The sequence below is a fragment of the Kogia breviceps genome, chromosome 4 (genome assembly GCF_026419965.1).
Source record: "Kogia breviceps isolate mKogBre1 chromosome 4, mKogBre1 haplotype 1, whole genome shotgun sequence".
NCBI classification, from domain to species: domain Eukaryota; kingdom Metazoa; phylum Chordata; class Mammalia; order Artiodactyla; family Physeteridae; genus Kogia; species Kogia breviceps.
The window spans coordinates 59234201-59247234 of record NC_081313.1 but is presented as its reverse complement, the minus strand read 5'-3'; the positions used below and the strand labels follow the sequence as shown (position 1 = coordinate 59247234).

General features: G+C 33.8%; 1 protein-coding gene across 5 annotated transcripts in view; it reads right to left on the bottom strand.

Annotated features, from left to right (window-relative positions):
- Window positions 1-161: 161 nt before the first annotated feature.
- The window catches only part of POLK (DNA polymerase kappa), a 78155-nt gene continuing 65282 nt past the window's right edge, over window positions 162-13034 (bottom strand). For 4 of the 5 annotated variants that reach the window (XM_059062747.2, XM_067031165.1, XM_067031164.1 and 1 more), the window contains 6 exons: window positions 12947-12979; window positions 9648-9744; window positions 6990-7161; window positions 4333-5292; window positions 3717-3759; window positions 1863-3481 (listed from right to left, as the gene is read on the bottom strand). In XM_059062747.2, coding sequence (XP_058918730.1) covers window positions 3397-3481; window positions 3717-3759; window positions 4333-5292; window positions 6990-7161; window positions 9648-9744; window positions 12947-12979 — 1390 coding nt within the window. In that variant the 3' untranslated portion in view covers window positions 1863-3396. Of the gene's footprint in view, window positions 3482-3716; window positions 3760-4332; window positions 5293-6989; window positions 7162-9647; window positions 9745-12946; window positions 12980-13034 lie in introns of all 5 variants that reach the window. The other variant, XM_059062744.2, reaches the window with a different exon arrangement.

Below are 13034 nucleotides of genomic sequence, written 5' to 3'. Positions count from 1 at the left end.
ATTAGGGGAAACATTAGGAGAAAAACTCAAAATGTTGTCATGGGACGACTCTTTCTTGCTGTGTTCAGCAAAGTCCTAGCAGAGAGAAATGTACTTTTTCTCTGTTGAAGCTAGTAGCCTGCAGAGATAAGGAGAACATCACCTTACTAAGGAAAGCGGTTCCTGCCATTTTTTTGGTTTTACTTTATCGTGATATAGGTCACATACGAACAAGAATCTATAAAATACATACATGCAGTTTAAATAATATTTTTAAAATAAACATCCATGCAGTCACCACCCAAGACAATAGAAGACTGTCAGCAGCTCCATGTGCCATTTCTCAATCACATTCCCTTTTCTCCCCACAGAGGAAGTCATTATTCTAACTTTGGGGACAACAATATACTTGCTTCTCTTAATAATTTGATCTCATATGAATACATCCTTAAAGCAATATATGCTGTTTTGAACTATATAAATGGAATCATGCTGATGGCATCCTTCTATGATTTGCTTCTTTTGCTCCACATTATATTTGTGATATTCATCCACCTTCTGATTAGCTATTTCCTTCATTTTCACCACTGTGCAGAATTCTATTGTTTGAATCTACATGAATATACAATGGTAGAATCTAACCATTCTACCAGTGCTGAATATTTGGTTTATTTCCATTTTTTGGCTATTACAGTGCTGCTATGTGCATTCTTGGACATGCTTCCTAAAAAACATGTTCAATAGTTTTTTCAAGACATTGTATCAGTTATGGCTCTGGCAGGAAAAAAATTGTATTTTGAGATGACTTTTAAGAAAGGGACCATTTACAAAGGTGTGGGCAGGGTGTGGGGAAACCCCAAAAGATAGGGCAGCACCTCAGGGCTAATAAGGGCAAGGCTCTGTTGCCACCCCTAGGATGAAGGGGTGAGGGCAAGGAAAGGATTATCAGAACCTGGAGAGAGAGCAGAAAATGACATATGAAGAAGCTGTGACCTTTCGTCAAGGGACTTAACCAGCTTGACATGATTCTTCCAAAAGGTATATGAGGGAATAAATAAACAACTTCATCTTCTTTCCTCCCAGAAACCTTCTGCAGTGGCTCTCCGCTGCCATGATGCCTCACTGAACTTAAAGAGCAGGGTGGAGGGCACAGAGTAAAATCAGGAGGGCAAATGGAAGATAACCAGCAAAGGCGGATATTTAGGAGTGCAGTTGCTGGGGTGTTGAGTGTGTACATCTTCAGAGTTACTAAAGAAGGACAAACAGTTTTCCAAAGAGATTGTTTTCAGAGTAAGAGTTCATATTGCTCCATATCATCACCAAAACTTAATATCATTGGATCCTTTCATTTTTGTGAATCTGAAAAAGGTATTACAATACCTCTTTGTGGTTTGTTTTTTTTCATTTCCCTATTACTAAAATGGCTGAGGATGTTTTCATGTTTCTTGGCCTTTTGGATTTCTTTCTATGAAAAGTGCCATCTAAACACTTGTCCAAATTTCTATTGGCTGTCTGTCTTTTTCTTAATGATTCATAGGAATCATTTGTATATTCTGGATTATATATATACTGGATACTAGTATTTTGCCAATTATATGTGTTGCAAATATGTTCTCCCAGGTGGTTCCCTATATTCTGACCCTCTAAATAGGTAAGATTATAGGTGCTTATTCTTTGTGGTTTTGTTGTATTTTCTTTGAATGCCCCCAAACAAAATTATAATAAAAAGAAAATGAGTTGGATTATTAGATAAAACAGAAAAGGATGTGGAGAAAATTCTGGGCAAAGAAAATAAGAGTAAAAGCAACAGAGGTGGGAAAAGAGTGGAAAAGTAAGGAAACCATTTCTACTGGCTAAAGATTAAACATTTAAAATTTCATTTTAAATTTTTATTAAATATTACTAAATAATAACATTCAATTAAATGAATCATCTAAGTGAAAATAATTTAGTATTCACTCTAATGTTGAAAACACAATAAAAATGAACTTGAAACAAGATGGAACAGAAAAGAACAAATATGGTGCTATCTACTTTTCAATACATTAAATCAGTGCTTCATTGAACTTAATTTTGTAGAGAATTAATGTAAGTAAATCACACAATCAAGAAGCGTAGCTCTACAACTAGGTATTCACCATAGCATATAATAATATTAGGCATGAAATTGGTACGTTAATAAACATTAAGCCTAATTTTAAACCATCTAGTAATTTAAAGTGAAATTACCACTTTGGCCAAAGGTTGTGCGAGATCCTAATTTACGCTATTCCTAAAACACTGTCTTTATACATTTAGGTAATGAGCTATAAAATATGAAAAGAGAAAAATATGAGAACAAAAGATTCAGTTCCTTAAAGCAGTAATAGAAAATGGGTTCCATCTTCATGTTTCAATTAAATAATTGTTTTTTTGATAAAAACTCCTCTATTGATAGCACAAAAATATTTAGAGCAACTACTTAAGCTAACTACTGTTAAGCTGTCTTCTTTTGCAAATATTAATGAAAACATGATAGAAATATAACTAAGATAAATGAGGTGTTTTAACACACATTAATCTTTTGAATTGCACATTCTTCTCTAGAAGGTCATAATAAAAATGAAGTGAGTGTACAATTTATCCTTTTTTACAGATTTTTGTGAAGTGCAAATATAACTGCCAAGGAATGAAATATTGCTATTTAAAAGTCCTAGATAAAATAATTACCTTGAATCTTAGACTAAATATTTTTTAAAGTGAACCAAGTGCTTATTCATTAAAGAAATTTTAAATTAAAAAAATCAAATGAATAATCATATTTTAAACAAAAATTCTTTTGACATAGCAAATAATACTCTGACATTATTTTCCTGAAGGTAACAAAACCACTCATGCTAGTTCTGCTAAGCTAATACTCTTCATAGAACTCAAGATAAGTACTAATTATGAATGTTCATGAGGTATCTGAAGATACTAGGAGTTAAAATATAATTATACAAAGTTGTAGAAGATACTAAGATCAAACATAGCAGTCCAGTGCCAACAAAGTGGTTAAGTGCTGAAAAATTCAGATAGGTTTATCTGAACTTCTGAGAACTCTTATAAATGTTAAGTTTTTATATTCATTATAAAACATAATAAAGAAAGAAATCACTTCCTGATCCCATTCCTAACTTCTCATTTTAAAATTATCTCTAACAGGACTGATTTCCAACTGAAGTATAATGGAAGTGAAATTCTCATTGTTATCAAAAAAATATACAGAAGTAAATTAGTATATATTCCAAATTCATATAAAGGAAATGTCATTTGGGGAGGGCTTATTGCACTTGCCTTTCACTCAATGAATCTGTAGGCCTGGAATGGGGAAGAATACATTCATTGATTGTAAAATAACAAGTTTCAATCAAAAATTAATGAAAAAATGTTCAACGTTCATTTAAAAAATACATCAAGGGTGTGTCTGGGACTGTTTGGTTTTGTTTTCTTTGATGCTGAGTACTTTGTCATCAGTCCTGGCCTGGAAAAAAAAAGGAACAGGCAATTAAAATGCATGAAGAACTACAAAACAAAAAACAAAAAAATATAAAATAATAAACTGCATGAAGAGATTTAAAAAATTGTTTATGCAAATAACTGATTTTAAAACTTTTATTTAATGATTTCTAAAAGCAAATTTTAACATTTCTTAAAAATCAGATCTCAAAATATAACAATTTCATAGCCAGCTTTATTAAAACTCACATTAGCCATACCTGTTTGCTTTTGTTCCAATCTTCTGTACTTTGCCTGAGTTATCTTTAGAGGGAAAAAATTCCACAATGAATAACATGAATTAATTTAAAAGTTTTCTAAAAATTTAAAGAGTTACGGTTGACTGATTAAAGATAATAAAAACCTCCTTGGTACTACATTGTTCGAATTTATATATACCAGAAACTAATGTATAGCATAATTTCTTTGTAATTTACTGGTTTCATTAGCATTACAGCTGATTTTGAAGTTGGGTTAGAGTCAGAACTACCAAAAAACAAGTTAAAGAGGCTTTTTGGCTATATAATTATAGTTAATTTACCACTGTGCCTTGGCAAGTGTTCTCTGAAGGAATTTCTGTTTTGATTAGATCACTCAGGTCCCTAAACCTTTTAGTTCATTCTGTGCTAAATCAAGCCCAAACCAGAGGTTTCCCAAAATTTAAAATCTAATGTCTTCAGCTAATTCTAACCCACCGTTAAGATAACTAACATTTTCCTAAATGGCAGCGTACATGGTCTATCCCTTTCAAGGTATATGTTTCAGATTTAACAACAATCTCAATTTTAATAAAACATTCCTAGAAAATCAAGTTCTTTAAAATAACTGTAAACTCACCAGTATTTGCGGTGCTTTCTTTGGGTTGGTTAACTGGATTAAACTTATCCTTTCTCAGTTCCTGGATAATGCCTTTATTTAAGCAAACATCTACATGCACATTGAATAGGGTAAGATCTGAAGTCTTTTGTTCTAGGTTACAAACAGGACAAATGAGGACTTGGTCACTGATCACTTCATATAAATAAGGTTGTAGGGGCTCTTTCCTTCTTAATGATGCAACACCTTCATTTTCCAGTGAAACAGCGCAACAATTCTGAGGACAGTGCTCCATATTAAACGATTTGCTTGGAAGACTAGAACATTCCTCTTCGCTGTGCTTATTACTTAGAGCATCTACACCTTCTGTATTAGATGGATTACCAGTAGTCTCTGCCAACTCTACAGAATCTACTGATATGATCTCTGTATTCTTCTGATGAGTTTCATAATCCTGCTTCTCACAGACAGAAACAGAATCATGTACATTTTCTTTCTCATTCACTTCTGTAGATGAAGCATGTGAACGTGAAGACATTTTAGAGTTTCCACTGATGGAAGGTCCATCAAGACATGCATCTACGTGTTTATTAAAGGCTTCCAGACTGATGCTTCCTTGCTCCCTGAAGCAAACAGGACAGGTAAATACCTGACAGTTATCTGAATTCTCCAATGTTTCTAAATTCTCATTCATCCTCTTCTTTAAAACTTGGAAGGATTGTGATGTCTGTAAACTTTGTTTATCTACAGTTTCACATTTAAATGTGTCCTGGTAGCTCCAATTCCTTTCAGATCGTTTTTTATCAAAGAAACTCTTCTTATGAGACATTTCTAGAGGTTTTAGAAACTGATCTTTGTCAGTTTTCTCTAGGATACACCTGGTGGCTGACAGAGCTTGGTTTCCAGGCTGTAAGAAGCCAATAATGCTCCTTTGTTGGTGTTTCTTCTCCTCTTCATTGGGAAAACTAGATAGCCGCACCCCTAAATTAAACCAACCGTAATTAATCCATTTCAAATTCAATAAAGACATTTTGCATAATATTACAACATATATGAAAAAGGCTGTTTAGCCAAAAATAATAAGCAACACTGTATTTTCTGAATTAAAGGATGTTTTTTCAAAGGTGGTATTATGAGTAGAAATTAACTTCCTTTATAAAGCTGGGTATACTAAATAGTTAAGTATCTACTGGAGTTAGCATGATTATATAGGTCTTTCAGTTAATACCTGACACATGATACCATTAAATAGCGAGTAACTTATTGGAGTCAATTGCATATATTCTTTAGCTCCCTTTTTTGCAACAGGCGCTATTTTTTAGAGCAATTTTAGGTTCTCAGCAAAGTTGAGTAGCAAGTGCAGAGTTCCCGTATACTACCTGCCCCACACATGCACTCCTCCTCCACTATCAACATCCTACATCAGAGTGGTACATTTGTTACAATCAATGAATCTATACTGACACGACATTATTACTCAAAGTTCATAGTTTACATTAGGGTTCACTCTTGATGTTGTACATTCTATGGGTTTTGACAAATGTACAATGACATGTATCCACCATTATAGCATCATACAGAATAGTTTCACTACCCTAAAAATCCTCTGTGCTCTGCCTATTCCTCCCTCCCCCTACCCTTGACAACCACTGATCTTTTTAGTATCTCCATAGTTTTGCCTTTTCCAGAATGTCATACATTGGAATCATACAGGATGTAGCCTTTTCAGATTGGCTTCTTTCGGTTAACAATACATAAGTTTCCTCCATGTCTTTTCATGGCTTGACAGCTCATTTCTTTTCTTCTCCCCCACCCTCTACTCCAATAGCTCATTTCTTTTATGTGCTGAATAATATTCTGTTGTCTAGATGTACCACAATTTCCATTCACCTACTACTGGAGGACATTTTGATTGCTTCCAAGTTTTGGCAATTATAAATAAAGCTGCTATTAACATCCACTCTTTAGCTCTTTTAGTTAACATAGTTTATTCAAATTGACTTCAGTGTGTGCTATTTTCCATATGTGAAAGTATGGCTAATGACCCATTCTTAGCAGTAAAGTTGGCATTTGGAGTGCTTATCACTAAACATTCTCTCACTCGTTCACTTTGGAAACATGGTTTGTTTGTCTTTTTTTACCATGTGATGGCTAGAAATGTGGTTTTATAGTGCCACAATCCCTTATCTGTAATTCTGAAATCCAAAAAGCTCTGAAAATTGTAAGCAACAAATGGTAATTGATGACAAGATTGGTGTGAGACTATTGAGAGTCTTTACAACTCACTGTGAATATTTTTTTGTTTTGCTACAAAAATAATAATGTGTTTGATCATGAAGTGCTGCTTCAGATCCCAAAGGAGTATTATACAACATACTCAACATGCACTGAATTTGCTTTCTAAAATCTGAAAAGTTTAAAATTTTGAAAGATACCTAACCCCAAGGATTTCAGTAATAGTAAGGAAAAGAACGACTTTAACTGGTTCTTACTGGAATTAAACTAATGATTGTGGCTTCACATGCATCAGGTTCTAAGAATCAAGAAAAATGGCAGTAGCATAAGTACAACTTCCTAAACAGGTTTAAGAAATAAAATGGAGGCGAGACTATTTCCCAAGTTGAATCTATGGAAAAGTCTAGCAGATTTAAGGAAAAACAAGTAAAGAAAAGTCATACCCATAAGTCTTAATCTCAAGGGATGTGGAAAATCAGCATCAATTTCTGTTCTTAGCAATTCTTTAGCAATAGCAAATATTTCTTCTGCAGTAGAAACAACAGATGAAACTGTAGATGCACGAGTTTTTACTTCAAAATTCACATTCTTTAGCTTAATGGTAACAGTTCTACCCTGTAACAAACAGAATACATTATTATATATGGCTCTTTAACTTCCAGAAAAAAGTTATTTTACAGGTTAGAAAAATTCAGAAAGGTCTCTATGTACACAGAGTATGGAAGTATAATCAATTATTTAGAAAAACATGGTAATGTGGAGCTTTTGGAGGAGGAGGAGGAGGAGTTGTTGCCCTACCCTCTGTGCCTAAACAAAACACTAATGAAAGACAGCAAAAACAAACACAATTTTGGCTTATGTTATAAAATAATAACTCAATCTTTAATGGTCTAGGGGCTGATCATAGAGTTTTCGTAACCACACTCCCTTCCCTATGTTTGTCAACTGCATCATATAATAGTTTCTATATAAGAGAAATTTCTAGGAAGGAAGAACTCCAATGACACACTAGTTGACAGGCCTTATAACGGCAAAACACTAAACTTACAATTTTAATTCTTTGGGGTTGAGATCATTCAATGTTAAAGATCAACATTCATTAAATAAAGACCCTAAAACAGTGCCTGACATATATTAAATGGCAATAAATATTAACTATTACAATTACAAAAAAAAACATGGTAATGAAAATTGTCATAAAGAATAACTGAAATCCATAAGTAATCTAAAAATCCCATTTTAGTCAGTAATTATTACTTCCCTCCCCAACTGACTTTGGATGCACAGGCTCAGCGGCCATGGCTCACGGGCCCAGCCGCTCTGTGGCATGTGGGATCTTCCCGGACCGGGGCACGAACCCGTGTCCCCTGCATCGGCAGGAGGACTCTCAACCACTGCGCCACCAGGGAAGCCCCCAACTGACTTTTTATAAAAGACTTTTATATAAAGGGCAAAGTTAACTGATTACTTTTCTTTTTACTGATTCTTTTTTTGAGGTTAATTCAGTACCTAAAAAGATAGGAAAAAAAATCTTTCTGAGGGGACTCATTGAAAAGATCTTCTGGACAGCTCACACTTATTGTGTGCCTACTATATGCCAGATATTATGTTAAATTTACGTGTTAGAACTCCTTCACAGTTATTGCTTAATGGATACAGAGTTTCACTTTGGGATAATGAAAAAGTTCTGGAGATCAAAAGTATTGATGGTTGTACAATCTGAATGTATTTAATGCCACTAAAATGTATACTTAGCAAGTTAAAACAGTAAATTTTGTTATGTATATTTTGCTACCTCCTGGAGGTTGTGAGTGTAGGTTAGGCTTATTGACTCACTTCCAAAGAAAAGAGTATAGAAAGGGAAAAATAGTAATTTCACAGTGGAGAAGCCTAGCAAACACTACTTTAACCAAGTGAGGATGGTTATTCTCACCTGTGATATCATGTGGCTATCATATACCTTGATGGGATGTGATGAGAAGGATACTTCATTTCTGTGGTATTCTTTCTAAAAACCTATAACTCTGGTCTAATCATATGAAAATCATCAGACAAACCCAGATTGGAAGACATTCTGCAGTATACCTGGCTAGTATCCCTCAAGACTGTCAAGGTCATGAAAAACAAGGAAATACAGAGAAACTGTCACAGACTAGAGGAAACTGGGAAGACATGACAACTAAATGCAATGTGGTTCCCTGGACTGAACCCTGGAACGAAGAGAGGAAGGACATGAATGGAAAAAAACAGGTAAAACAAAAATACTGTCTGGATTTAGTTAACAGAAATGTGTTAGTGTCAGTTTCTTAGTTTTGCAAATGTACTGTGATAATATAAGATGCTAATAATGAGGGAAACTGGGTATACTGGAAATCTCTATATTATCCTTGTAACTATTCTATAAACCTGAAATGATTCTAAAATTAAGTTTATTTAAAAATTTTTTTAAAAAGAACTCTATATATTTGAGGTACAACAGAGAAGGATTATAAAAAAATATTCATCAGATATCCCTTTCTTTGTAATAACTTTTTATAGCTTTTTTATTATACTTTGTAATAACTCTACCTCTGTTTTGAGAATGTTGGAAAAATACTAAACATGGACTGTTGTGAGTGAAGATTATAAAATACAAAGTTCAAAGCCTTCCAGGTTTTGTTCTCAATGTGTTAAGCAACCTGGATTAAGGCCTTGAAACAAAATGCCTATTCCAGAAGGTCACTGTCTACCTGACAATGACATTAAAGGATAATTGGAAAGGCATTTATACACAGTTCTAGGGAAATTCTTCCCTATCCCTTATTCTTTACTACCAATATAACTCTGATTTTGAACTTATTCAAATGTACTCCCAAGGTAATATAAACTTCTCTGGAATTATACTGGAACCACTCCAGCCTCATAAGTTGCTTCTCATAAAATGACCTCATCCTAGGCCTCAGGTAAGGGTCAGAATTCAATCTGTCTCTATTGAGGACAAGAACTCTCTTTTCTGACACATCCCAATTTGTATTTAAATGCAAAATCTAACTCTTAGTTTAAGGTAGCTTTTTATTATTAAAAATTTAGAAAACTAAGAACACTGCATAAAAATAAAGTACCTTAAGTCCTTCTTTCTGCAGATCTTGAGCAAGTTCACTGCAAAGTTCTTGGCACAAGCTATACTGTTCTTCTGCTTTACTTATCTCACTGAATGTTCTAGAAAGGCAAGAATGATTTTGGTGCACAAAGTAAACTACAATTCAGTATACTTTAGAAATGATATAGTACATGTAAATGGCCTAGCATTAAGTTATATTTTTTACAGTACAGAATAAAGTTTTCAGATGAACTAAGATATGATTAAGTAAAAACATCCAAGATCTTCTTAAATAATGGAAGATTGTTTATAGCTAAACTGATTAGCAAAGGTGCATTTGCTCTCTACAATATTTTTTAAAAGATGATTAAAGTCACCAACATATACGGATAATGTCCTCAAAACTTACAAAACGTTAGGATACATATGTATACAGACTCTGCTACAGAGGATTATCTTAAGAAAGTACAAATGAGAACAATATTCCAATTACTGCATGTGTATTTTCTGTAAGCGAATTATCTTCGAGTAGATTTATGGGGTTGGTTCGTGGCACCTACATAAAGTCATCTAATAGGCAACCGGAAATGGAGGGCTGGTAAGATTAAATGTAGAACTTGTGACTTCATCTGCACAAGGGTATTGAAAGGTCATATTAACATAAAGACACTAAAGAGAGAGTGAGGTAACCAGTAAAAAAGCCCGAGCAAACCCTGAATAGTCATTCAGTGAAAAGTCCCCCTTCTAACTATTCCCAGCTACCCAGTTTTCTTCCCTAGTGGCAACCAATATTGCCAGCTTCCTATTCATTATTTATTCCTCTAGAATACTGTATGCATATAAAAGCAAACATTTCCCCTATATAAACAGTAGAATATTAGATACATTATTTACCACTTTGCTTTTCTCATTCATCCTGGTGAGAGTTCCATATAAGTAAATAATTTCATTTATATATGGCAGCATAAATTCTAATTTAAAGATGTAAGATCATTTAACCAATCCTCTATTTGTAGAAACTTATTTCCAATCTTTTGCTATCACACAAAAAAAATGAAGTGCATAACCATGTATACATGTAAAATGACATGTGATTACACCAGTGGAATGAATGCCTAGAAAAAGAACTGTGGGATCAAAGTACATGTGTATCTGTGATCTTGATAGATACTGCCAAATTGCTTGTCCCCTGTGGTAGGCAAAATAATGGTCCCCGAAGATGTTCAAATCCTAATCTCTCAGAATCTAGTACTTTACATGGTAAAATGAACTTTACAGATGTGGTTAAATTAAGATGGGGCAATTATCCTGAATTATCCAGGTAGGTCCAATGTAATCTCAAGGGTCCTTGTAAGAAGGAGGCAGGAGGGTAAGAGTCAAAGAAAGACAAAATGTGAGAGTTGAAGATAGAGAATTGGGCCGTGAGCCAAAGAATGCAAGAAGCCTCTAGAAGCTTTTAGTAAGGAAATGGATTCTCCTCTGGGGCCTCTAGAAGGAATGCAACCCTGATGACACCTTAATTTTAGGACTTCTGACCTTCAGAACTGTAAGAGAATAAATTTGTGGTAATTAGTTGTACCACCAATAAGAAACTAGTACACCCTCCTTTAGAGTTTAATAGCTTTTTCACTCCCATCGTCTTGCCAATAGAGTGTGCATCTTTGCCAACTTGATTAGTGAAAAATGCTATCTCAGAGAATTTTCAATCTGAATTTCTTAAATTATAAGGAGACTGAGATTATTTTCACATGTTTATAAAGTCATTTGTACTGTCTTTTCTGTTAACTAATTAGATCTTTGTTCACTTTTTTCTATTGGTTTGGTGGCCCTTTCTTAAGAAATATTAATATTAGTTAATATTAATATTCTTGTACAGCAAGCAATGTTCTCAATAACAAAAGACAAAATAGAAGAAAAAAATCATTAAATAGGACGATACTATCTCACTTTTGGATGCTTTTTTCCCCTCTTTTCCTTTGATTGCTTTTATGTAAATCACAGCCTAAAACAGCAATTTTTATCAAAGTCATTTACTGAGAGTGTTGTCTTGTAAGTCATTCACCTTTTCTAGGGAACCCCCTTGCACTGTTGGTGGGAATATAAATTGATACAGCCACTATGGAGAACCGTATGGAGGTTCCTTAAAAAACTAAAAATAGAATTACCATATGACCCAGCAATCCCACTACTGGGCATATACCCAGAGAAAACCAGAATTCAAAAAGACAAATGCAACCCAATGTTCATAGCAGCACTATTTACAATAGCCAGGTCATGGAAACAACCTAAATGTCCATCCACAAATGAATGGATAAAGAAGATGTGGTACATATATACAATGGAATATTACTCAGCCATAAAAAGGAATGAAATTGGGTCATTTGTAGAGATGTGGATAGACCTAGAGACTGTCATACAGAGTGAAGTAAGTCAGAAAGAGAAAAACAAATATCGTATATAAACACATATATGTGGAATCTAGAAAAATGGTACAGATGAACTGGTTTGCAAGGCAGAAATAGAGAACAAACATGGACACCAAGGGGGAAAAGCGGGGGGGGTGGGGTGGAGGCAGTGGGATGAACTGGGAGATGGGGCTTGACATGTATACACTAATATGTATCAAATAGATAACTAATAAGAACCTGCTGTATAAAAAATAAATAAATAAAATTCAAAAAAAGTCATTCAGCTTTTCTGATCATGAATAATATATGTGCAAAATGAACACAACCTTATACTAGGTCCGCAGTTCTTAAATGTCTTAGTGGAACTTTGGATCTTTGAGGAGATAAGTGAGGGACTTTTCAAACAATGACATATTTCCCAAAACAATAAGGTTCCATCAAGATTTCATTTGACTTCAAACAAGATTGTAAACCACTGAACTAGATCACCTCTAAGCTCTCTTTCATCGGTATCTTACTATTTGATGCCTATGGTTATTCACCAATATTTGAAGAACTTCAGGAAGAATTTCCATCATCATTTCTTAAATTTCCCAAATAACTATTCAGTATAATTTTTCTTATAAATAAGCCTAGAAATTAAGATTTAGAATCCTAAAATGCTTGGTTTTCACTGAATAGGAACAAAACCAACATTTTAAAAAATAAACTGCAGTTAAATTTTTCCCCATTGAGAGCATAGCAAGCAAAGATAATAAAGCATTGCACTGGAATATTTACTGTAGGAGTACCAACTGCTGAAAATTGTTATTTGGTTTGCAAATAGATTTTTAAATTTCAGTGATAATTTACTAAAAATTAAAAATTAGTTTAAAATAATACAAATTATGAATAATTAGTAACAAAACATTACCTCTCAACACTCATGCTTTTCCTCTCTCCATCCCTTGAAATTAAAAAAAAAAAGCTTTTATTTGCTTTCTCAAAGAAGACTGAGTTTC